We start from the raw sequence: 27,301 nt of genomic DNA, 5'->3' as shown, positions 1-27,301 counted from the left end.
GGATAACTGAAAACACTAAAACCTGAAGGAGAGGTAAAATAAAAGTAAAGAATACAATTTAAATTTAGAACACAAACAAAAATGAAATGTCACTATTCTCTCCGGAGAAATTAAGGGTCTGTTGAGTGACAAAGGATTCTTGCATGGTAAACGATGAGGAAAGTAGCAGCAAATCTTTAAAGGACAAAAAATAGTTTCCTCAATCCTGTACAGGATTAATAAGCACAGTAATAGGCAGCCAGACTGTTTCCGTTTTACTTGTGTCTTTATAACTGCTGCTCAGGTCACAAAGTTCTTGCAGAAGTCAGGAGCAGATCCGGTAATAACAATGGGCTTGATTTCCTCTGGGTTGGCATTAAAAGGCTTATTGTCAATAGCAAGTCTGAGCTCTTGGCACAATGGATAGTGCCACATATTAGAATATTTAAACCCCCACTATTATTTTCCCCAAAACACAAACACTCCCAGTAAACCGTGGAAAGTCCAACCCAATAGTACATCTGGGTGGATGAGGTCAGATCAGGTGGAAAAAGTCTCCATTTCCCATTCACCCCGCCCCCTCCCCAGGTGTTGTCTAAGCATACAGCTGAATTCCTAGTTAACTCAGTCTAATACTGCAGTCTTATCTGATTGAGAAAGGGCCTTTTAGGAAAGTAAGCTCACACATGTCCAAACACTGCTCTCTTGCAGCAAGAAAGAGCAATCAGAAAGTAGGTGGCAATTCTCTCTGGTTACCCCTTTATTTTTCCCATAGCAGCAGTGTACTTGTTGCCATTAACATAACTTGCTGGAAAATTAAACTGTGCCAAGAGGTAAAGCAAAAACAAAAATTGAAGAGTACCCAGAATTTAAAAAATTTGGAAACTAAGAAATTACTGCTTTTGTTACTGGCGTTAACAAATCCTATATTATATTCAATTATAAATAGCCGTGCATGAAGGCCTTACTGCCAGTCACTGCCAACCATAATCACAGGGCTTCAACTACACTGTTTTTCACCTGTCCAATTAGGTGGGTAACATTGCAATATATGTTGGTGCTATGTGTCTATCAACATCACCACCTGGGGATTGACCTGCAACATTTAAATACATTTTATTAAAAACCACAGTTAAGAACGATTATCAGACCCCAATACTTAATGCTGCTACAGATATCAAAACACAGGGTACATTACCTACTAATTTTACCAACAACACTGAAAAATTTACAAAGGCAAATTCTGCCTAAAGGAGCAGTTTTCAATGTCAGGCTCACATAAAAGTTAGGTGGAATTAACCTTTATGCCTGTGCGAAAAACATAATGAAGCAAATAGCGAAGCTGTTCAGGACCCTTTGCCTTCTTCCTTTTAAATTCCCAACCTGGCATGAAGCCTGGTATTATGCATCCAAGTGTTGTTGATGAGGTGCAAGTTGTGAGGGTGCTGCAAAGGGCTTTCTACTTACTAGATATTGTGCAACATATTTACCTTGCTCGTGAATGAAACATTTAACTTATTAGTAAATGTTGTATTGCTAGATCTTCAAAACAATTCAGAAATAAATATTGGTTATAAATAAAGCTTCAAAGGCTTTTTAGTTTCTGGTGAAGGACCTAAACCCAAAACATTATCTTGTGTTTTCTCTTTACTGATGCTGACAGACCTGTTGTGTATTTCCAATATTTTTTGTTTTTACCTGATCATTTTTGATTTGTTTGCCAAACACACAAGGATATGAATCATATTAAAAAGTGACTCGCTGAATAGCTGACCTGCTTCACTAAGGAATCTAGCCATGAGATTATTACTGATTTGCCTATTGAAGCTCTTCTCATTGCTGCCCAGTTTAGTGATGTTCATCTTTCTGCTGCTCTATTTCCCAATGTTCTTCCGATTGCTGTTCCATTTTGTGACGTTCTTATCATTGCTGCTATTGTTTGGATCCAGAATTGACCTCTCTGCAACTGAAGATTCCTAATCTGACTGTGTTTGGTAAATCAGAAATTCATTTGCAGGCACAGGAGCTGTGCCCAGATGCACTATGAGTTATTATGCTTTGCACAAATTTAATTATAACTCAAGTTAAGGATGTATTTTGAAATAACTACTCAAAAACAAAAACTGAAAACTGGAAAACTATACAAGGTCAATCAGCACCTGGAGAGAGAACACAAAACCTACATTTTGGATGTGTACCCATTTTCAAAGCTGAAAAATAAACAACAGAAAATAAGAGCGCAGAGGATATTTCTTTATTTATTTATAATCACATACACAAACATGGCACAAAAGCTCAGTTTTGTTTTGCATCATCTTCACTCTCCTTCAGGTACCAAACTGTTTTACAATCGCATCTTCTTTAACTCTAGTATGGATTTTTAATTTGGCCCACTTTACTATATCTGCAGTTTTCCCAACGTTTTCTGCAGAATTTTTGTTAGGTCCCTTCTAGATCATGAATATAGAATTCAATTCTTGCTAGACATACAGTGTCTTTGCTGAAACTTTGTGCTGAGGCTACAGGTTCCATTCTAATTGAGATCAAAAGAACTTCTGTTCCCCTAGGGTGGAATCATCTCAGATTTGCACGAAGTGCGGTCGTGGACGGGTAAAATGACGTTTTACCCGTCGGCCGCAATGGTTGGTTTTCACGCTGTATCGTCCCAAACCCACCGCATTAGTTGTGCATCCCCAGGAAACACGCCGTTTCAATAGCAGGCGGGCTCTCATTCATCTGCCACGTCATCACCTCGCTGCTTTCTCAAGCTGGGCGCCATATTAAAGTCCAGCCACGTGTACACATCTCAGTACTTCCAGCCCACAACTACCGCAGGGAAGATGCCCACGAAAGGCAAAAAGACTACAGCCCCCAGGTTCAGCGGCACATCACTGGAACGCCTTTTGGATGCCGTGGAGGCCTGCCACAATGTCCTCTACTCACCACTTTGGCTGCAGGATGGGCAGCAGCATGACCAACCAGGCTTGGGAGGTGGTGGCAGTGATGATCAGTACCAATGCTGCACAGAAGAGGTTGGCCATCCAATGCATATAGAGGATGAATGGTCTCATCCGTGCAGCCAGGGTATGGCAACCATCTCATCACTCCAAATTCACACGCTCAAGCCCATCACACATTCAGTGGCATCTCACTCACTGCCAGCTCAAGGGACATCACCACTCACTCTCTCACACACATACCCTCACGTGTCCATCTGGCCTCATCTCCACTGGAGGCTGTCTCGTCAGCCCTCACCATCTTGAGACTACTTGCACAGATCAACATGTGCCCTCCACACACACCCTAGGCTACCCTCCTTCCCCAATACAGCCATTGTACTGCAGCCTCTTCCCTTGCCTGAGGCCACTTTTCCCACTTCGCCAAGCAAGCCCTAGCCCTGCAGCTATTGAAAAGCCACCCACATGTGGCTGATCTGGTAGGTAGAAACCTGCCGTGTGCCCCTCTAAAAGTGATGTGGTGCTGTCTGTGAAGCCTGGCGCTGATGACTGCGAGTGCTAACCAAAGCAAGGTAGGCAAACAAACCTTGAAGTCCCGAGTGAAATGCAGCCCGCCAGGTGCACGTTGCTTATCTAATGTTGTCAGCATGTTTTCCCACCAATGTGGGCAGATGATCCAGCGGGAGGGGAACGATTCTGACAGGCTGGCCTTATAATGATATGCTGCTGTATTACAATGAGGTGCCTGACGTCCGATGGCAGAGAACATGGCCAGCCATTGGCAGGCTGAGCGGATGATCGCGAACTGGTTTCACGCCATCGGGAAATCGATCGCGCCATATTGTTCACTCACGCCACCAAACTTGACTGGCACCAGCAGGCACGGAAAATCTCTCTCTTAGCTTGAGCTCTGAACTCGGGGTGAAGAATGCCTCAGTTTTTGGATGGACGCAGTAGAGATTGAGACTGGGTTTAGAATGAAGATGCTGCCTGGGAACAGTGCCTACAAATTAGAATAAAGTAACTGTTCAAGAACTTTTTGGAAGAATGAGGATCTTATTGGTTGGTTGAAAACTGAACTTGAATAAACTCAAACATCACTTATTATTCCTATCTTTTGATTAAAAATCTGAAAGTTGTGAAGTTAAAAAAAAAGTGTTTAAAATTAACTGGAATGCACCATTTATTTTTAAAGTAAAACTTCAAAAATTCACAAGCCAGTGGGCTGGGGCAAAACATGAACAGAGATAAAAATTCCAAATGTACATCCCAAGCTCCCGCAATAAACCTGTTGTGAGAAACGTTTCACAATTTGTGTGGTGTAAAGTTACTTGTTAACATCTGAACTTTAGATTACCTGAAGTTAAGCAAGTATAATAAATGGAGCTTTTGCTCCTGTTCAGATGCTGAAGTTTTATTAACTAAATTACAATCACAAATCAAACTTGTCATGTTTAAGAAATAAGAACACAAGAAATAGGAGCAGGAGTAGGCCATTTGGCCCCTCAAGCCTACTCCACCAGTCAATAAGATCATAGCACATCTGATGTGGCCTTAAATCCACTTTCCTGCCTGTTCCCCATAACCCTCGACTTCCTTGTCAATCGAACATTTGTCTAACTCGGCTTTGAACTTATCCAATGACCCAGCTTCCACTGTTTGCTGGGGGAGAATTCCAAACACTAATAACAATTCCTTTGTATGGTGAACATTAACAAATATTAATAAGTCACCCAGGTGACCTTATAACAAAGTAGTTAACAGCGTTACTCTTTGCATCATAATCTCAGGTTTGAGTCTAAGGGCCATTTATCTCTGAAAGCTGGTAAGGGATTTGTTTAGTTATGACAAGATGGAACAGGTCACTAATAGTCAGGACTATAAACTTTTCTTGTTGCAATTGTTCTCAGTTGCAATGCCGTACTGTATCAGGTTCGCACATCACTACTGCGGCATATGTAGCTCAAGATACATGAAACAGAGATAGCAGGTGTTAGGCGGGGAGGTAGGGGGAGCATTGAGCGGGTCAGAGGCTAGTTTTGATCAGGAGTGTTCTTTTTCACTGCTGTAGCTCTCAGTTGCAGCATTGTTGGTTGTCTGTTGGATTTTTCTGCCTGAAGCACTATAGGTTTAAGGTTCTGGGTGTCATTCTGGCCAAAGGATGATAACAGGCACTAAATGGGTGCAGTACTAATTGAAACTAACTGTTTGAAATTCTGGATTTAGCACACAGTTTTGGTCCGAATTGCTGATTTCTATAACTTGAACTTGCCTGGAATTGCTAATCACAGGTTGCGCACTCAATTCTCATTAGATGGAATTTTCATGGAGCAGTATATTGGGGCTCCTCGCACCCACTTCTACTGAAGGTGTGGAGTACTCTGGATCAGAGAGTGAGGGAGGGGGCACACAGTTTGTTAGCATGCAGCACTGGAGGTTCTGGTGGTGGAAATCAGCCAATAAAGCAATTAGCTGAGCTGCCCATCCAACCTTAAGGTTGGCGGGCAGGCGAAGAGCCCAGGTGGCCTTTGCATTTTTCATGGAACCTCATCCACAGGCGGGATAAGGTTTCATGAACGTTTTTAAAGTGTTTGAAAAATTTTTAATAAAATTAATGCACATGTCCCAGCTCATGTCACAGTTTCACATGAGGGGACATGCCCTTAACTTTTTTTTGTTACCTTTATTCAATGTTTTAAAAGTGAAAGTAATCTCCCTGAGGCACAGAGATTTCTGCACTCATTCGCGCGCAAGCCTTAATTGGCCCGCCCACGTAAAATGACAGCGCCCAGCCAATCGAGGTTGCCGATCGGCTGTGTGCCCGCCCGAGCCCGCCCCTGCACAACCCCTCCCGACGGGGAGAAAATTCTCCCCTTGGTATAAAGAATAAAGGAATAGATTTGATCACGAATGTGCATAAATGCCAGTCAGCATAAGCAGTTAGCATTGATACCACAAGACCTCATTATTATGCTGTCTCTAATGCCAACTTCTACCACTGCCTGCCCACTGTCACTCTTCCACTCAGAACATTCAAACCTCAATTTGAATGAGGGGAGACAGTGGTGTAGTGGTAACGTCCCAGAGTTATTAGCCTTAGGGACAAGGGTTCAAATCTCACCACAGCAGCTGTCGGAATTTAAATTCTTATTGAAACATCTAAGACCCTGAGGGGACTTGATAGGGTGGATACCCGGAAGATATTTCCTCTTGTGGGGGAGACTAAAATTATGGAACATAGTTTAAAAATAAGGGGTCTCTCTTTTAAAACAGAGATGGGGCGATTTTTTTTCTCCCAAAGGGTAGTTTCTAAGGAAGAGAATTCCACACAGCAAGTAGTGGCAGCTGAGCCATTGAATTTATTCAAAGCAGAGTTAGACAGATTCTTGTTCGGTAAGGGAGTCAAGGGTTATGGAAGCGAAGTGAGACCACAATCAGACCAGCCATGATCTTATCGAATGCTGCAGCAGGCTTGAAGGGCCGAATGGCCTACTCCTGCTCCAAGCTCCTATGGTTCCTAATTTGGTATTGCATTTGATCACTTTCAGTTGTCTACCCATTTTTTATCTTCCAATGATACTGATCTTCCACCGTACAGCATGGGTGCCCTGCACATTAAAACCTTCTCGCCAAAACATGCCCCATTAAAGGGAAACAGCCAATTCTTTTTCAAGATTCATTCTTGGCCTCGTGGTTCTCACAGAACTCAATGGCATCAGAACGATTCCCAGGGAGTGTGTTGAATTTTTATCTAAGCTGCTGACAAATATTTTCAACCAAAATCATGGTTCGACTCCATATCCCTCATCACAGATTTGGACTGAACAATGAAAGAGTTCGTCTGACATTGTGGTTTTGGTCACTCACTGGTTATCCACTTGCGTTCATTCCGTAACCAATTATGGGATGTTTCTGTTCCCATTCACACAACAGGTTTCCTGAGGCGGTATCCAGCGAGTTGATTACAGAATGTGCTGTGGTTTGATCTTCCTGGTTTGTTTTACAATGTATAGGTGGGGAATCCACCCTGAACGCCTTTCATTTTGTCGGCGAGAAACAATGTTTAAGACGAGTTTTGGTACTGGATTATAAATATAAGCAAAGAAATGGGAGGGGTTTGTTAAGGTTTGTAAACACTTTTCCAAGTGTCTGTTAATCAGACTGGAAACCGAAACGCGCAGTTGCTCAGAATGTGATTTTTACTGATGGCCTTTGCCAGCCTCACAACAGCATTTCAGGGGTGCATTTTAAATGTGCCACTGTGTGTGCATTCAAATAACACAAACGGCTGGGGCGCGTTCACTGATCATCCGGAAACCGCGGCTTCTCCGAGCTACAAAGCTCAATTGCACCTGTACATTGCACCGCTGCTGCGGTCCATATCTGAAAGGGGGAAAGTGCATGAAAAATAGATCTCTGCAAAGATAACGTGGACAGCTTCTGTCACGAAATACGCGTCAGAACCTGGCACGCCACATTTCCAGCCTCCTCGTGAAAGCTTCTCTTAATGCAACAAGTCAGTTAGATTGCCAAATGTCCAGCGTTCTGCCATCACCCATGAAATGCACGCTTTGGGGGAGACACATTACAGGCTAATGTCATCAAATTATAAGTACACGCCAGTCAACCACAGCAAATCCAGGAGCCCCCGTACTCCAGCTGCTTAGTCCATACATGAATAGTTGTTCATATGCAAATATTCTTGGGGGGGAATCAAATCCAAGTCTTGGCTAATAAAACACATGCTGCCTGCAGATCGATCAAGCATAGCCGTGTCAATAAAGAAGGTCACTCACCTGGCCACTATCTCATTGTCCACTTTGACTATACAGTAAGGGTCACTAGTTCCAGACCTATAAGAAAGGACAGGCGTTTGCACGATATTAACATGGCATTTGTATTAAAACCGGCATCAACAACAACTCGTTTGAATATTTTGCCCCCCAAGCAGCAGTGTATATTAAACAGGAAACTTACACGTCTTTGGCTGGTAAATTTCTTCCTTCGATGATACGAAAATACAAGGATGTGTTTTTAGCCATTTCGGTTCCTAACAATTAAAACTTTCCTGTATTTTTTTCCCCTGGCGATATTACATCAGGTGACAGAGAGGGCTTGGCTTGACTCTGGCTGTATTCATGCTTAGTTCCAGCTGAAATGTTGTTCGGTGGCGAGCTTCGTGTCTCCTTTATCACTCAGTTTTGAGGGAAATACCGGAATCTCTTCGCTGACTGTATGGATTTTCCAATGCCCAGGCTTTTTAAGGATGATCAGTGAGCAAGCAGCTCTTGTGAAGCCCAGACTGACACCACGAGAGGTCAGTCTCCCTCTTCAGTAGCCCTGCCGGTTCCCAACCCAACCAGAAGTTGGTGTTTGTGAAAACAGTGGCAACGTGTGTGTGGATTTGGCAAGGTATGAATGATAAAGCCACAGACAGGATTTAATGGGCTGACAGATAATGAAACAAATCCTTCTCAACATAATGTGCTGTTTATTTAGGGAACAAATCTGCCCACTATTGGTGGCATGGTAGAACTGCGGTGTCAAGGTACGTGCACACTGGGTCCAACTGCATCAAAACCTCGTTAAATATTCCTGCAGGAAATCAGTGATGTGCATAATTAAACAGAGGGTTTCCGTGGCTGTGTTTAATGATGGAAATTAGTATTTTTCCGTCATCAGGCTTAAGATCAATTAGTGGGAACACCAAACATTGTTCCCAATAAAACAACACCCTAAAAACAATGAATTCCCTCAGGCTGGACCGCCACCAAGCAAGTGTAAAATTGAAAAGGCCACAGGACTGGATTGGGGCCGGGGCTACCTTAAAATCCGGGGCAAGGGCTGAAGAGTCATACCCCTTCTCACCGACATCCTCAACTCCAAATCCTGAAATTAGCTGCACTGTCCCCTGCACCCTTTGTACGTGGTTGTAACATTGACCAAAAGTCTTATCATTAATAGTAAATGCCTCCACCTAAGATGATGCAGAAGAACTAGAAAGAATATGGGCTTGTGCCATCTACTTTGCCTCTTAGGCATTCACAGATCAGTCCATTTGAAATAGTCCCAACTCAACCAGATGGGCCTCAGTTAACGTCTCATCTTTTTTTAAATTCATTCCTAGAATGTGGGCGTCATTGGCAAGGTCAGGATTTATTGCCCATCCCTAATTGCCCTTGAGAAGGTGGTGGCTAGCTGCCTTCTTGAATCGCTGCAGTCCATATGGTCCAGATACACCCACAGGACTGTTAAGTAAGGAGTTCTGCGATTTTGATCAACCAATGATGAAGGAACAGTGATATATTTCCACGTCATGATGGTGCGTGACTTGGAGTGGAACTTTTAGGTGGCGGTGGTGTTCCCAGATGCTGACTGCGTCTGTCCTTCTAGATGGTAGAGGTCATGCGTTTGGGAGGTGCTGCCAAAGAAGCCATAGTGAGTTATTGCACTGCATTTTGTAGATGGTACACACTGCAGGCTTGGTGAGCCAGTTATGGAGGGAGTGAATATTTAAGGTGATAGATGGATTGCCGATTCACCACCTTTTTCTGAGGCTCTCAGCATCACAGAAGCCAATCATCAGCTAATTCAATTCACTGCATGTGATATTAAGAAACAGCTGAGACCACTGGGTACTCAAAAGCAATGGGCCCCAACAACATCCTGGCTGTAGTGCTGAAGACATACTCCAGGATGTGTGTCTAGCCAAGCTGTTCCAGTACAACTACAACACTGACATCTACCTGATAATGTGGAAAATTGCCCAGGTATGTCCTATCCATAAAAATCAGGACAAATCCAATCTGGCAAAATACTGCCCTATCAGTCTCCTCTCAATCATGAGCAAAGTGATGGAAGGGGTCATCAACAGTGCTATCAAGCTGCACTTACTCAGCAGTAACCTGCTCACTGATGCCAGGGCCACTCAGCTCCTGACCTCATTACAGCCTTGGTTCAAACATGGACAAAAAAGCTGAATTCAAGAGGTGAGGTGAGATTGGCTGTCCTTGACATCAAGGCATTTGACTGAATGTGGCATCATGAGCCCTAATAACATTGAAATCAATGGGAATCAGGGTGAACTCCACGAGTTGGAATCATACCTAGCACAAAGGATAATGGCTGTGATTGTTGGAGATCAATCATCTCAGCCCCAGGACATCGCTGCAGGAGTTCCTCAGAGTCCCTGAGGAACCTCCCCTCCATCATAAGGTCAGAAAGAGGGATGTTAACTGACGATTGCACAGTGTTCAGTTTTATTTACAATTCTTCAGATAATGAAGCTGCCCATTCCTTCATGTGGTAAGAAATTTTCACCATATACAAGTGCCAGGCAATGATCACCGCCAACAAGAGAAAATCTAACCACCTCCCCTTGTCATTCAATGGCATTAACATCATGAAATTCCCACTATCAACATCATTGACCAGAAACGTAACTGGACCAGCCACATAAATACTGTGGCTACAAGAGCAGATCAGAGGCTGGGAATTCTGTGGCAAGTGACTCACCTCCTGACTCCCCAAAGCCTGTCTACCATCTACAAGGCGCAAGTCAGGAGTGTGATGGGACACTCTGCACTTGTCTGGATGAGTGCAGCTCCAACAACACTCAAGAAAATCAACACCATCCAGGACAAAGCAACCTGCTTGATTGGCACCCCATCCATCACCTTTAACAATCATTCATCTGTAAGACAGTGCCTCTTTCACCAGCAGTGAGTTAAACCATCAATTGCAATTTAAACCCTTTACTAATCAGAAAAAGCATTGGACCGTCATTAACTTTTTAATTTATGCAGAATGCAGAATAACTAAACAAATCCAACTAAGGCATAAATTAGATTTTGGGGAGCTCAAGCTTCATGTTTTAATGAAAGAATCTCTCATAAGGGAAAAGGAGATTATTGGGGATTTAAAATACATTTGCCTGCAAGTACAAGGCTAGCACAGCTATCCAGGTGAACATTGTTTCTGCTTTTCACTCAGTTCTCAGGGAAATACTGGAATCTCTTTGCTTACTCTGTCAATTTTCTGCCTGGCAGTCTGTCCCTCTTAATGGGAAGTGTCACTGAAAGAAGGTTGCTGCTGACTGTCACTGCTGCAATGAGAGAGAAGGGAAATGGGGCACCAGGGAAGAGAGAGGACTCTGCAGTTCACAAATACAATGCTAGAAGCCTCAGCCAGGGAGGTGAACAGGAGCAGAGACATCAGGTTTCCACAGAGGGCCAAGAAGTTCTCAAGGCCCTACCCTTCAAAGGGAATGGGAGTAGGTGGCCAGGGAGGTCGATCCTCACAGCCTTGCCCTAAGGACCTGCAGCAGTGCCGGAAGAAGTTTAGTGACCTTATGCTGGTAGTCAAGGTCAATGAATGCATTTTCACATGACAGCTCACATAGACCACACCACCAACCTCTCATGCTGATCAATGTGCTATCACTCACCTATCAGCAGTCCCTAGCACTCAGGGCTCATGTTTGACATTCACATACTCCACCTCACCATCACACACTTTTCAATGAAACCAGCCCCACACCCAGCTCTCGCTGCATCCAAATACCTCCAGCTCTGGCAAGCGCATCACCCAACAACCATGCAACACACACACTGACATTTTGCCCTTTCTCTGCAGGATAAGATTGGTCCACAATAGAAGGGACCAAAGCTGGACTAGCAGGGTCCAGGCACACTTTCAACCACCACCCCCACCCCGAGACTGATGGAGGAGATGGTGCTTTGCATCACCGGGCCAGCTGCGACACAGCCTGTAGCATCCAACATCACTGCTTGCATTCAGGATCATCGTACGTTACTACTGCCTTATGGATCTTCTCAACTCCCACCTCACCTTCGTCCTGCGACCTGACATGATGTGCAAGCTGCAGATAATGTGACCACAGATCCTCTTACTTAGCTGGTTGATCTTAAAGGCACTAAGATGCTGAGAATGGCAGACTTCCTCAGAATAAAGGCATGGTTGCTGCTGCCAGCATAGTAGGCATGATGTCCTATGAATGGTTGCACACCAACTGCACATTGATGGAATGGGTTTCTGCAGCCCTCTCTGTTGTCATGGGGGCCACAGATCCACATGCATACAGTCAATGGTTCTGCACCATTGGGAATCCTACTATCCTGGCAATTCTATGTGCCCATTCATCCCGCATCTCCCTGCTTAGATCTAACACAATGTAACCTCCTCCTAGCGCAGATAGCCTCTGTCACCTCCTGGATGCATCAATGCACAACATACAGGAAAATATTGGAAATGTCACTCACTCCTGCCTGGAAAAATCCATCATATAGAAGTTTAATGTTCTTTAAGGCCACTGACAGTGCCATCCTCACCCTTGTGTGAGGTTCCAGGTCATGTTGAAGGATGTGCACAGTCTGTAACCGCTTCCTTGGTGAACCTGAGTCTCCTCAGGCATTGCTCCTGTCTCAGATGGAATTTGATGAGTGCTCTTGGTAAACCTCTGGTTGGCAGGACCCTCTTTGGAGAGACCACCTCTTTCTCCCTCTTTGCAGAACTTCCCCTCTCTGCTGTCTCTGCTCCATTTGTTGGTCATGCTGCAGGCCCAGAGGCATTACAATGACAGCCCCGTACCTTTTACAGGTGACAAAATCCTCTGCTTCCACTGAATAGATGCATAAGATCACCAACAGATCTCCAAAAACAACCTACAGTACTTCTTCAAACTTCTCCACAACAGATACAAAAGTAGGCTGGATGTCAGTCTCTTTAAATAAGGTTAGTCAGGGAGGGACCCTCATGCTGCTGAATGCGTGTTCAGCTGAGAGTGATTAACACAGGCGTTCAGTGGACCTGCTCTGACCAAGTTTGTGAAACGTGCATCAAATCAGCCAAAACAACACATGCATGTTACTATTTTTTAAAATTCATTCGTGGGATGTGGGCTTCATTGGCTAGGCCAGCATTTATTGCCCATCCCTAGTTGCCCTTGAGGTGGTGGTAGTGAGCTGCCTTCTTGAATGCTGCAGTCCATGTGGTGTAGGTACACCCACAGTGCTGTTAGGAAGGGAGTTCCAAGATTTTGACCCAGGAACAGTGAAGGAACTACGATATATTTCCAAGTCAGGATGGTGAGTCACTTGGAGGGGAACTTCCAGGTGGTGGGGTTTCCATGTATCTGCTGCCCTTGTCCTTCTAGATGGTAGTGGTTGTGGGTTTGGAAAGTGCTGTCAAAGGAGCCTTGGTGGATTCCTGCAGTGCATCTTGTAGATGGTACACACTGTTGCTACTGTGCATCGGTGGTGGAGGGAATGAATGTTTGTGGATGTGGTGCCAATCAAGCAGACTGCTTTGTCCTGGGCGGTGTCAAGCTTCTTGAGTGTTGCGGGAGCTGCACTCATCCAGGCAAGTGGGGAGTATTCCATTACACTCTGACTTGTGCCTTGTAGATGGTGGACAGGCTTTGGGGAGTCAGGTGAGTGACTTGTCACACGATTCCTAGCCTCTGACCTGCCCTTGTAGCCACAGTATTTATATGGCTAGTCTAGTTCAGTTTCTGGTCATAACCCCCAGGATGTTGATAGTGGGGGCTTCAGTGATGGTAATGCCATTGAACATCAAGGGGCGATGATTAGATTCTCTCTTGTTGGAGATGGTCATTGCCTGGCACTTGTGTGGCGCAAATGTTACTTGTCACTTGTCAGCCCAAGCCTGGATATTGTCCAGGTCTTGCCACGTTTGGACATGGACTGCTTTAGTATCTGAGGAGTCGCAAATGGTGCTGAACATTGTGCAGTCATCAGCAAACATCCCCACTTCTGACCTTATGATGGAAGGAAGGTCATTGATGAAGTAGTTGAAGATAGGTGGGCCAAGGACACTACTCTGAGGAACTGCTGCAGTGATGTCCTGGAGCTGAGATTACTGACCTCCAACAACCACAACCATCTTCCTTTGTGCTAGTTATGACCCAAACCAGTGGACAGTTTTCCCCCTGATTCCCATTGAGTCCAGTTTTGCTAGGGCTCCTTGATGCCATATTTAGTCAAATGTAGCCTTGATGTCAAGGGCAGTCACTCTCACCTCACCTTGGGAGTTCAGCTCTTTTGTCCATGTTTGAACCAAGGCTTGTAATGAGGTCAGGAGCTGAGTGGTCCTGGTGGAACCCAAGCTGGGCTTTAGTGAGCAGGTTATTGCTAAGCAAATGCCACTTAATAGCACTGTTGATGACCCCTTCCATTACTTTACTGATGATCGAGAGTAGACTGATGGGCCAGTAATTAGCTGGGTAGGATTTGTCCTGCTTATTGTGTACACAACATACCTGGGCAATTTTCCACATAGCTGGGTAGATGCCAGTGTTGTAGCTGTACTGGAACAGCTTGGCTAGGGGCGCAGCAAGTTCTGGAGCACAAGTCTTCAGTACTATTGCCAGAATATTGTCAGGGTTCATAGCCTTTGCAGTATCCAGTGCCTTCAGCCATTTCTTGATGTCATGTGGAGTGAATTGAATTGGCTGAAGACTGGCATCTGTGTTGCTGGGAACCTCTGGATGAGGCTGAGAGGGTTCATCCACTCGGCACTCCTGGCTGAAGATTGTTGCAAATGCTTCAGCCTTATCGTTTGCACTGATGTGCTGGGCTCCCCCATCATTGAGGATGGGGATATTTGTGGAGCCTCCTCCTCCAGTGAGTTGTTTAATTGTCCACTGCCATTCACAACTGGATGTGGCAGGACTGCAGAGCTTAGGTCTGATCCGTTGGTTGTGGGATCACTTAGCCCTGTCTATCACTTGCCGCTTATGCTGTTTGGCACGCAAGAGGTTCTGTGTTTCTAGCTTCACCAGACTGACACATCATTTTTAGGTATGCCAGGTGCTGTTCCTGACATGCCCGCCTGCACTCTTCATTGAACCAGGATTGATCCCCTGACTTAATGGTAATGGTAGAGTGGGGGATATGCCAAGTCAAGAGATTATATATTGTGTTTGAGTACAATTCTGCTGCTGTTGATGGACCACTGCGCCTCATGGATGCCCAGTCTTGCATTGCTAGATCTGTTCAATATCTATCCCATTTAACATGGTGGTAGTGCCACAGAACACATTGGAGGGTATCCTCAATGTGAAGGCGGGGCTTCGTCTCCACAACAACCGTGCGGTGGTCACTCCTACCGATACTGTCATGGGCAGATGCATCTGCGGCAGGCAGGTTGGTGAGGATGAGGTCAAGTATGTTTTTCGCTCTTGTTGGTTCCCTCATCACCTGCCGCAGACTCAGTCTAGCAGCTATGTCCTTTAGGACTCGGCCAGCTTGGTCAGTGGTGGTGTAATCAAGCCACTCATCCCCCATCCAGAGTACATTCTGTGCCCTTGTCACCCTCAGTGCTTCCTCCAAGTGGTGTTCAACATGGAGGAGCACTGATTCATTAGCTGAGGGAGGGTGGTATGTGGTAATCAGCAGGAGGTTTCCTTGTCCACATTTGACCTGAAGCCATGAGGTTTCATGGGGCCCGGAGTCGATGTTGAGGACTTCCAGGACAACTCCCTCCTGACTGTATACCGCTGTACCGCCACCTCTGCTGAGTCTGTCCTGCCGGTGGGGCAGGACACGCCCAGGGATGGTGATGGTGGTGTCTCAGATATTATCTGTAAGATATGATTCCATGTGGATGACTATGTCAGGCTGTTGCTTGACTAGTCTGTGAGACAACTCTCCCAGTTTTGGCACTAGCCCCCCAGATGTTAGTAAGGAAGACTTTGCAGGGTCAACAGGGCTGAGATTGCTGTTGTCGTTTCTGGTGCCTAGGTTGATGCCGGGTGGTCCGTCCAGTTTCGTCCCTTTTCTGAGCCTTTGTAGTGATTTGATGCAACCGAGTGGCTTGCTTTGCCATTCCAGAAGGCAGTGGGGTCTGGAGTCACATGTAGGCCAGACCAGGTAAGGACGGCAGATTTCCTCCTCTAAAGAGTATGAGTGAACCAAATGGGTTTTTACAACAATCGACAATGGTTTCATGGTCATCGTTAGACTTTTAATTCCAGATTTTTATTGAATTCAAATTCCACCATCTGCCTTGGCGGGATTCAAACCCGGGCCCCCAGAGCATTAACCGGGGTCTCTGGATTACTAGTCCAGCAACAGCACCATTAGCATCACCTCCCCATAACTATCTGACCTCTCCTCATGCTACCAGCGTATGCATGGCATGCCGGTGCTTGTGCCCTGCCCTGCCCTGCCCAGCATGGGGCACTGCACAAGACATATCACAAGTGGTCATCAACATGCCATTGGAACTTTGATAGTGCCAGGATCAGTGGCATCACTGAGCCCAATTTTACAACCAGAACGTCCATTGCCCATTATTTACAGCTGAATACCACAGCATTCTGTAAGGCAGAGGTTCTCAAACATTTTTGGTTGAAGGACCTTTTTCAACAATGGATTAGTAATCACAGATTCCTCCACCCCCTCATCTAAGTAATAATACTATATAACACTCATAACATGAAAGTGTTGCATAAAAGAGTGTTTTAATAATGTTTTTACGAAAGCATGTTTGCTTACAGATATCATAGAGATGGGTGTGCCTTCTCTCATTGCAGAATCTGTCTATCATTGTGTACTGTCCTCCTGGGTGAGACAACCAGCCTATTTTGTGCTGCTCGTAGCAGTTGCACACTGCTCCTGCCTCCCGGTTTACACTTCACATAATTTTGCTGACCCTCTGGAAATTCTCTATGGATCCCAGTTTTAGAACCCACTGCTGTGAGGGAACAGGTAGCTTTAGGCAGCCGTCATCACAAATCCTCCTCAAATGCAAGCCTGTCAATGTGTTTGAGAACAATTGCATCAGTGTATTATTTATCTCTAGTATCTATTGCCTGGACTAGCGAGGAGGAGAAGGACCTGGCAATGATGGAAGGCTTTAGTTAGACCAGGTAACTCTTTCGAGTTATCAACAGATCGCATGTAACTCTTTCGAGTACATTCACAGTTCTTGGTTTCCGGGAGTGGGACATGAACCCACAACCTTCTGATTCAAAGGCGAGGGTGCTATGAACTGAGCCACAGCTGACACCTCGAAGGCTTTAGTTAGGGTGAAACAAGAAGCTCACTCTATTAAGTATTCAGCTGACACTGATCAAGGCTGTATCAGGCTGTGGGGCCACTGCTAATTATATACTTTGACAGTAGCTCTGTTAGTTCAGAACTGTTACAGTGTCAAATATTGATTTGGTTATATTAATGATACCAAGCTGGGCTTTTGAGAGACAGAGGCTGTTTCTTAGCCCACAAACACCTTCTTATCAAAATAATACTTGCTCACCTCCCACCTCCAAAATTGTAAGTAGGAGCAGCACATTTAAAAGGATAAAGGCCTGTGAAAGCCTTATAACTTCAAAAATTGAGGGGGGGGGAAATCGAATAAAGCAACATTAGGGAAAAAGGGACTTTCATTTTAAAATTTAAATAAAGAGAGAATGGGGGATGCAAAATGGGACAATGCAGATAAAATTGTTAGTTTTTTCATTTTCTTATTAAGTTGTTTTACTTAGTAGTTCGGTATTTATGTTATAGTGCTAATTTTATTACTGCTATACAAATGGATTATTTTAGAACTGATTTGTTTGTACCACAGCAACTGAGCAAGTCAAAACCGTGAAAATCATCAGGAATTTTATGCTCAGTTCTTTTTTGGATGTCAAAAGTGAAGAAAGACTTGCATTTACATAGTGCCTTTCACAACTGTAGGAAATCCCAAAGTGCTTTACTGACAATGAAGTGCTTTTGAAATGGATTCACTGTCGCAATGAAGGAAAAGTAGCAATCAATTTGCATACAACATGCTCCCACAAACAGCAATGCAGTAATGACTAGGTCAGAGTTAAGTTGGTCGAGGAATATTGTAGAGAACTGCCCAGTTCTTCTTAATAGCATTAGTAATAAAACAAACTTAAAATGGATGCAGTAGCTGTATCAATTAAATATATCATTAAAACCATGATTAACTGGGATTAAAATTTTTAATCACAAGATTAATCACCATTTAGTTTTTTAAAAATCATTTGACAGGCCTATTAATCAACTATATTAAGAAAACTCTTCTTGGTCAATCTTCAGCCATGGTCGAATATTCAAAATCTGCTTCCTTCCATCATTTTGATTCAGTTCAGTTCAGAAGGAATAATACTGCTGTTTGTCAGTAACTGGTTGAAAAGATTCTGGTATGTCTTAATCTATGTGTCCTCGCCTTTAGAGTAATTAATAATGAGTTGATCACCCTCATAGCAGGTCTGAAAATTTACAAATTGATTATTCTATTTATGACTCGGTACCTGTGGCCATAGTATGATGCAGGCTGACATTGTAACCTTTAAACAGACTGCTGGCATTTTAATAAGGATGGTGCATTGTTCCCCTGGGAGCTGAGGTCAAGGATTTAACTTGTCTGCCTTTTGAGTGAATAATATTGACAGATGTCAGTAGAAAAAAACTTGCAGCACAGTAGTGCAGAGTTTCACAGCCTGGGTACTCATATTGATATTGCCTGTCTGGTGGCGCCAGATGAATTAGCAGCACCTTATTATGAAGTAATTGTTTAAACAGTGCTGAATTCTGTAGGATAGAATCATTGAAATTAGTTCCTTCCAACCTCAAGTAAAATTAAACTATAAGAGTTTCAATTAGAAAAGGCTCACTTTTTTAAAAAAGTCTCCTTTCCTGAGTAAAAGGGACAAATTTTACATCCCATTATTGCAGTCTACACTATTTGCACTGATATTATTAGAGCATTGTCAGAGGGAGGTCATGCCTAACAAATTTGATTTAATTTTTTGAGGAGGTGACCAGGTGTGTAGATAAGGGTAGTGCAGTTGATGTAATTTATATGGATTTCAGCAAAGCCTTTGACAAGGTCCCACATGGGAGACTTATAAAGAAGGCAAATGCACATGGGATACAGGGTAATTTAATAAGGTGGATTCAAAATTGGCTTAGTTGTAGGAGGCAGAGGGTGATGACAGAAGGATGCTTTAGTGACTGGAAGCCAGTGTCCAGTGGCGTACCACAGGGATCTGTGCTGGGTCCCCTATTATTTGTCATTTATATAAACGACATAGATGACTATGTGGGGGGTAGGATTAGTAAGTTTGCGGATGACACAAAGATTGGCCGGGTGGTTAACAGTGAGGTCCAGTGTCTTAAGCTACAGGGAGATATAGACGGGATGGTCAAATGGGCAGATAAGTGGGGATGGAATTTAACCCTGAAAAGTGTGAGGTGATACACTTTGGAAGGAGTAATTTGACAAGGAAGTATTCAACGAACGGCACGGCAGTAGGAAGTTCTGAGGAACAAAGGGACCTTGGCATGTGTGTCCATAGATCTCTGAAGGCAGAGGGGCATGTTAGTGGGATGGTGAAAAAGGCATATGGGACACTTGCCTTTATCAATCGAGGCATAGATTACAAAAGTAGGGAGGTCATGTTGGAGTTGTATAGAACCTTGGTGAGGCCACAGCTGGAGTACTGTGTGCAGTTCTGGTCGTCACATTATAGGAAGGATGTGATTGCACTGGAGGGGGTGCAGAGGAGATTCACCAGGAAGTTGCCTGGGATGAAACATTTAAGTTATGAAGAAAGGTTGGATAGACTTGGGTTGTTTTCATTGGAGCAGAGAAGACTGAGGGGCAACTTGATCAGGGTGTACAAGATTATGAGGGACATGGACAGGGTGGATAGGGAGCAGCTGTTCCCCTTAGTTGAAGGATCAGTCACAAGGGGGGCATAAGTTCAAGGTGAGGGGCAGGAGGTTTAGGGGGATGTGAAGAAAAACTTTTTTACCCAGAGGGTGGTGACGGTCTAGAATGCGCTGCCTGGGAGGGTGGTGGAGGTGGGTTGCCTCACATCCTTTAAAAAGTACCTGGATGAGCACTTGGCACATCATAACATTCAAGGGTATGGGCCAAGTACTGGTAAATGGGATTAGGTAGGTGGGTCAGGTGTTTCTCATGTGTCGGTGCAGACTCGATGGGCCGAAGGGCCTCTTCTGCATTGTGATTCTGTGATTCATAGTACTGATATGACCAGTTGGTGGAATGGGAAGAAACATCTCAGAATTCCAAATTAGCCATGTGCTGTAAGCTAAAGGAATCAACTAGGGTTACAAAGTTTGCTGTGTTTTGGTTTGGAACCAGTGCTGCCTGAGAAGTATACCATGGTGTTTCCAATTGGCTCAGATTATGAAGGCAATGAGTGGCTGAACCACACCCGACCACTGCTTTCAGTGGGGGTAGTGATAGTCGTAATGCTCCCGGCTTAGACACAAAACAGCTAGAGTTTCCCCTTCTGGTTGCTATTCAGTGACTTCTGCTGGAGTTGTGTGTGGAGGCGTCAAACAAAGACGAGATATACATCAGCTGCAATCAGATATTCTGTTAACATCAGAGTCTGGACAGTGTTTGCGATGCTCGCAAAATGATACCTCATCTGGTAATGAACTTCAGGGGTGAACAGGAAAAATAAAATTGTCGGAAAAAAGATAATGGGAAAAAAACACTGAAGTGTGGTAAATGTTTTATCTTTGAAATCCAATGCTTTATTATTTCTTGAAAGTGTATGTGTATACATACACACACATTATACACATATATAATATATGTTATTTACGCAAACATACACAAAGTTAAATCTTCTAATTTGTATCAGCTATACAACATTTAAATAGAAGCTTTAATTAGTGCTGTGAATTAAACAAAAGCAGAAATATCCTTCCAAGACTTCAGGCACCTCCACCAAATCAGGTAAGAGAGAAGGAGAGATTGATTCAATGAAGTTAGTTGCGAGTCTGGGGTTCAAAGGAACAAGGAAATGCAGGGTCAGGAAGCAGTGATAACTTGTTGCATCATATTCTCCAATTTGAATGCAGAGTGAACCCCAATAATGGTGGAAGCAGAAATATTGCAGCAGTAACATGTCTATTAATATTGCTGGGGTGGCAGCAATGGGGCTTGGAGAATCAGTGGGCAGGATTTTACACATCGGCAGGCGGGGGTGGGGTCCACTCGCCGACGTGTAAAATGACGCACAGTGAGGTCGGGCAGAACTCCCGACATCACCTCACCCCGTTTAAATTTTCAGGAAGGCGGGAGTGCAGCAAAATCATCTGCGTGCCCGCTGACCTGTCAATGGCCAATTGAGGCCATTGACAGAGTCAATTAAGTAATTAAAGGACCTGCCCATCCAACCTTAAGGTTGGCGGGCAGGCCAGGAGCCCCGGCGCAAACTAGAAAAAGCATAAAACCTCATCCATTGGCGGGATGAGGTTTCATGTAAGTATTTTTTTAAATTTTAATAAAGTTTTTGTAAAAATTATGGACATGACATGTCCCAACTGAGGGGACATATGTTAGGGAAATTTTATTTTTCTATTTTTAGCTTTTTGACATTTAGCTGCACTTAGCCTCAGGGAGATGAGTGCACTCTTTCGTGCGCATGTGCGAAAGAGCACACTCTCGATTTTGTGAATCCCCCCCCCCCACCGCCTGCACCGGGAGCGGATAGCACTCCTGTGTGGACGTCACGCTGAGCAGGCGTTAATTGGCCTGCCCACGTAAAATGGCACCGCGCCCCCGATCAGGGGCACCTATCGGAAGCGCGCCTATGGGCGCTTGCCCTTCAACTTCACCCCCGATGGGGTGGGGGGGGAAATCCTGCCCAGTGAATGTAAAGAACAGCATTTGAATCATAGGAGGGCAGCAAGGTGGCAACAGGGCCTGAGGCTTCTGGAAGTGGCAGCAATGGGGCCTAGAAACGCAGGGAGTGAAGGCTCATCTATAAGAGGTTTCAGCAACATTAAAACTAGGGAAAATAGCCAGAATGAAAACCCTTAAACATAAAGCCAAATTATGGAAAAGTATAAACCACATTAATTATTATAGGTCTTAAGAAGCTATTAAACTAATCAGGAAAGGAGCAGCGGTACAGTCTATTTCATCTGATCTTGATTACGGACATTCAATTCAGTAGTTGAGCTGATTTTTGCTGTGATATTCTGGATGTCTTGTCGGTTGTCATAGAAACACCCAATGTTGGTCGTACCTAATAGGCCCAGGTGCAAGCTTCTACAACTGCAAATGCTAGGTTCAATTCTTTATAATTTTTCAGAAATAGGCTCAGGGAAGAGGGGTCAGTGCTGTTGAACTGATAACCCTGAATCAGGACCTACCAACCCGAGGCCTTTGCTTACATCTGCCTTCCACACGAAGAATGCCTTGTGTCGGACAACTCAAAATGTATTCTTAAAAATATGCAAATATATTCATTGCGAGCGCTCTGTGTCCATTTTCTGCAGCAGCTTCGCAAGACGCTGCGAGAGAATAAGCGGACAAAAAGGGGGAACTAAAATCGGGTTAAGCTGTGAGCAAGAGCAACTATTCACTCAGCATTATGTAAAATGAAAATAGACTGCCGTCTTTTCATTATTGTCCAGACTCACAATCATAGTCACTCAGACACAGCTGAGACATATGATTAGTCACAGGAAGTTCCAACTTGCAAGTCAGAAATTTCTAATGATGACACAGTCCCTCTAGTTGGGTGTCTGAATCTCTTACCCAGAAAAGACTGTCTGCTTCTAACCCATGCCATTGCCACAGTGAGTCAACAGTAGACTGGGCTGCCATGGTTCACCAAATTATCAGAATTAGCCACTTGACTGACCACTCTGAAGGTTATTGCGCATCTGACAGATTACTTCTTGTGGGATTTTACCCTCTTTTTAAAGTCAGTGGTACAAATACACCTTTCAGCTGTCAGCAATAATAACAATCTGAACTAAGTGAAAACCTTCTGAACTTAAATCTGAACTTGCAAAGTTTTTTTTTAAAATGTAACTTTAGTAAATGTTTCAACTGCAATATTTACGAGCAACTCCAGTGGGAGATATTTAAAGGTTTTTGAGCTGTATAAAGTTAGCTCCGCAAAAGTTGTAAACATGATTCTCTGTAAATGAACTGGAGTTGTAAGAAAGAGTTGGGCCTCCATGAAATTCGCGTTGATTAAAGTGCAGTGAGAGGGGAAAGAGCGAGCCTCCAGAGAAAGGTGCACGAGAATCAGTGAGAGCGGAAAGTAAGCCTGAGGATAAAGTCAGAATCAGAGGGTGAGCTGAACATGAATATCCCAGAAAGAAATTCTAAAGTGCCTCAGGAGAGCGTGGTTTGATGGGTAGCAGGTAAATTTGTTTTATTAACTTATTTCTCACTGTTGAAATTAAATTGATGGTAGCTTCCTCTGTGCTTTAGATTGATTATCATTTTCATTGCCTTTAGCTAACTTTTTACTATTTTAGTATCTCAGTCTCTTATACATTTGATGGTAGTTTCCTTTGTGCTTTAGATTGATAGATATCATTTTCAGTGCCTTGAGCTAACTTTTTACTATTTTAGTCTTTCCGTTTCTTAGAACTTTACAGGTCAGTGTTTCAGCGTCCTAGACACCAATTTTTTTTAAAAGATATTTTGAGGGTCTTAATGATCAGGGTTTCAGAGGTCAATGGATTGATTACAATGACCAGGCCAACTGGGTCCCATTGCATGTGCATCCTGTTCTATGTGAGAACTCCAGGGGCAGAATTTTATATCCTGTGGGCGGGCATGCACCCGACCCGATCAGTCATAAAATAGCGCTTGATAACGTCAGGTAAGCATCCCGACATGATCGCGCCCTCGCAGGATATTTCGGTCAGTGGGCGCTGGAGCCGCGCCTGCCATTAATTAAGAGGTCACTTAAGACAATTAAATAGCCAATTGATGGCGATTTTTTGTTGCCCTTGCGATTTCGCGCTCATTGCACAGGGAAAATGGGCAGGCGGCCAACCGACATTCTCAAAAACCTCATCCACGGGCGGGATAAAAAGGGTGAGCAGCATTGCCAGCATCCGTAGTTGGGAGTTTGGTACACAGTTTGCTGCTGGTGACGTAGTGGTACTTGGCAGCTTCATCCCTGTTCGGGGCTTCATTGTTAGCATTTCCAGGCTTCATTTCAGGATTCCTTGGTGTCTCCAAGGCCCCCGGAGGATTCAGACCACGTGGACCCTTCCAGGCATCAGACAGCCTTCTGTAAGCCTGGTAATGGGGATTGTAGTCTCTGCTGGAGACACGTCCTCTGAGAAGGAAGAGAGGGGCAGAAGGGAGAGGAGACCAGGTGTCCCAATACAGCTTCCAGGGGAACGACCTGTGGGAGGAGAGGCTCAGGCACAAGGGGCACAGGGCCAGCAGGAAGTCCTGCTTCCATCGCAGAAGGAAGGGGCCACTATCCTGCTGCCAGGGTTTACGGGCGGTGATGCAGCTACCTCAATATGTCTGAGGTGCAATACTGAAGAAGGCTCCACCTCTCAAGGGAGAGAGTGATCTCCATTTGTCAGATGATTGGGCCTGAGATCAGCTCTGACTGTGTGGGTGGACACCCCATGGCAGTGGCTCTGAAGGTCACAGCGGCCCTCAGCTTCTATGCCTCAGTGGGGGATCTGTATGGAGTCTCCCAATCAGCTGTTGCATCAAGCTGGTGACAGAAGCTCTGTTCAGGCGGGTACTGATCTTTCTTCTTGACCGTACGGACGAGGCCAGCCAGGCTGAGTGAGCCGGAGGCTTTCCAGTGATTGCTGGATTCCCCCATGTCCGGGGTGCAATCGATTGCACACGTGGCCATCAGGGCGCCAGCGGGTCAGCCGGGTGCCTTCGTCAACAGGAAGGGATTTTACTCCATGAACGTGCAGATAGTGTGTGAGCACAGGATGCAGATTCTGCAAGTCTGTGCAAGGTACCCTCATAGCTCCCATGATGCTTATATCCTGAGGCACTCCCAGGTGCCGAGGTTCTTCAGTGCTTCAGCCCAGCTGGGTGGATGGCTGCTGGGTGACAAGGGCTATCCGTTGAAAAGGTGGCTCATGACGCCTCTCCGCCGCCCAAGAACAGAGGCAGAAAAGCATTACAATGCGAGTCATGCCTCCACAAGGGCAGTGATAGAGAAGACCATAGGTCTTCTCAAGATGCGCTTCCGATGTGAGTGGCTCTAAACTTTATTGCACAGGCACTGAGTGGACTTTGGGTTCAAATGAAAGGACCATTCAAGGGGTGCAATGCAATACCCCCCAGAGCGGGTGTCACTGATAGTGGTTGCATGCTGTGCCCTCCACACTCTGGCACTAGCAAGGGGGGATCCACTGGAGGAAGAGGATCTTGACGCATCTCCACAGGCCACAGATGACGAGTCCAGTAGTGAATCAGAAGAGGAGCACGGTGAGGAGAATGCTGAGGGCATGGAGGCAGACCTCTGTATCCTTCAGGGAGGCAGGGAACAGCAGGGACGCTTTGATCCAACGCTCCTTCAGCTAGGCTTTAACCTCGTGCCAGGGCTGCTGTCTCCATCCCGGATATCTGAAATGACCCTTTCATTTGAACCCAAAGTCCACTCAGTGCCTGTGCAATAAAGTTTAGAGCCACTCACGTCCAGCATTACATACTGGTGTACCCTGCACCAATAAAATAAAAAGATGAAGCATACTCAGGCCATTACGACAAAAACAAAAGTTCTCATTTTGACAATCCAAAAAAATTTACATAACCTTCTCTGGTCTTCATTCCCAGACCAGTAAAGATAAACCAAATATAAATGAACAGAAAATCACCTGTGAACCGTCACTCTTTGCTCCTGGTACCTTTAACTTAGTTTCCGAGTGCTACGTCTTGGTGCCCCCCCCAACCCCACCCACCCACCTCACTGGCACCGGCATTGGAGGCAGCCTGCTGACTCTACTGTCTTGTTGGCCTTGATGCTCCAAGCGAGACCCCAGGAACCCCTCATTCTGTCCCTGGAGCTGCCTCTCCATGAGAGTCACCACTCTCTCAGTGGAGGATGCAGTGCGCTCGGCCATGAGGGTCAACGCAGTGCTCATGCTCCGCATGGACTCCTCCACAACAAAGACCAAGGCACACATACCCTTATGGATCTCCGCCAGATCCTCCTGCACATCTTGCTGGACATCCAGCATCTGCTGCCTAATTGTCGACTCCAGAGGCTCATTGTCTGCCTTCAACTGAGCATCATCTCGGTCCCCAGCAGTCCTCCGACTGTTGGCGCCCTGGACACTCTCTGCTTCTGCCTGCACCTCAAGCAAGCGTGAAGTGCCCTCACCAATGCCCGAGGTACTAGTATCTGCACTGGTGCCTGCTTCAGAGAGCGGTTATGATGCAGGTGCCAGTGAAGCCCAGTGGTCCTCCAGCGTCAGGGGTGGCCCTTCAGGGTCCACGGAGCGAATGCCTGCTGGAGAACCTAAAAGGGAGAACAAGGATATGTCATTAGTTTAAGTCACCACACTGTCACTGTGCATTCCAGGCACCCTGGTGAGACAATGGAGATCTGCCTCGTGGTGCCATCGTCTTTCAATGATCAATGAGGACTCCAGGTTTGAGGCTCCCATCAATGAAGGGACTACACTAGAAAGGTTGCACAATCCAAAACTCTCACCTCTGTGCACTGCGCTCTTACCTTCGTCTGGCACCCCCACCTCTCCACGCCAGTTGCACGGGAAGCGTGCCGGCTCTCAAGCTCGAGGGTGTCCTGCTCGAACCTGCTGAGCAGCAGGAGGATGAGCGGACCTCTGCCTGTACGTGCCCTCTCTGCCTGGTTATGGCTCGTCTTCTCCTCAAAGGACAGAGGAACGTTGATGAGTCCGCTCTCTACTTGCAACGCCATTGCAACCTGGCCAACCCCAACTGAGGAACAGCTCACAGGGCACATCCGAGTCGTGGTCCTCGAGCCCCAAGGCACTCAATCCAAGCAGCCAAGGCTCACCCCCTTGGCCAGCTCCGGCGTCATGACAGTTGGCGCTCAGACTCTAGCACCCCTGAGGTCCACAGGTGGATGGCCAGACCTTAACACTTCTGCACACTGATCCATGCCAACATGGTACTCACCCTTCCTGAGCGCAACAGGTATTGAACAGCTTCCGGCACTGCACTCATCTGTGCCGCACCACGTCATGGCTGCTCACCAGCACTGCCATCTCCTCCCATGCCCTCTTGGTGAGGCACGGTGGCCTCCTCCTCCCATCTCTGGGGACAGGAGTGTCCCTCCTGGCACCCGCCTTCTCCAGCAGGACAGCAAGGTGCTCATCCGAAAAGTGGGGGGGTTGAGTGCCCACCCGACTTGCCGTCCTGCCTGGCGTCTCCAGCCGCACTCGACTCCATCACTTGAGTTTGCTAACACACAACAGACGTTCTTCCATGGCAGCCTTCCAGGATCTGCCTGGGCCGTTTCTAAACCGCCCGCCGGGTCGCCATTGGACCTGGGGCCCGACAGGCACCTGCTCCCCCCCCCCCCCCCCCCCCGCCCC

At 45.6% G+C, this 27,301-nt stretch overlaps 1 protein-coding gene across 2 annotated transcripts in view; it reads right to left on the bottom strand.

Moving 5' to 3' along the window:
• Window positions 1-8,332, bottom strand: part of rasal1a (RAS protein activator like 1a (GAP1 like)) — a 286,840-nt gene extending 278,508 nt beyond the window's left edge. For both annotated transcript variants that reach the window (XM_078554231.1, XM_078554232.1), the window contains exons 1-2: window positions 7,914-8,332; window positions 7,733-7,789 (exon numbers count right to left, since the gene is read on the bottom strand). In XM_078554231.1, coding sequence (XP_078410357.1) covers window positions 7,733-7,789; window positions 7,914-7,978 — 122 coding nt within the window. In that variant the 5' untranslated portion in view covers window positions 7,979-8,332. The remainder of the gene's footprint in view (window positions 1-7,732; window positions 7,790-7,913) is intronic.
• Window positions 8,333-27,301: the final 18,969 nt, after the last annotated feature.

This window comes from Cetorhinus maximus, chromosome 12, assembly GCF_964194155.1.
Source record: "Cetorhinus maximus chromosome 12, sCetMax3.hap1.1, whole genome shotgun sequence".
Taxonomy (NCBI): Eukaryota; Metazoa; Chordata; class Chondrichthyes; order Lamniformes; family Cetorhinidae; genus Cetorhinus; species Cetorhinus maximus.
This window is presented reverse-complemented; position numbering and strand designations above follow the sequence as displayed.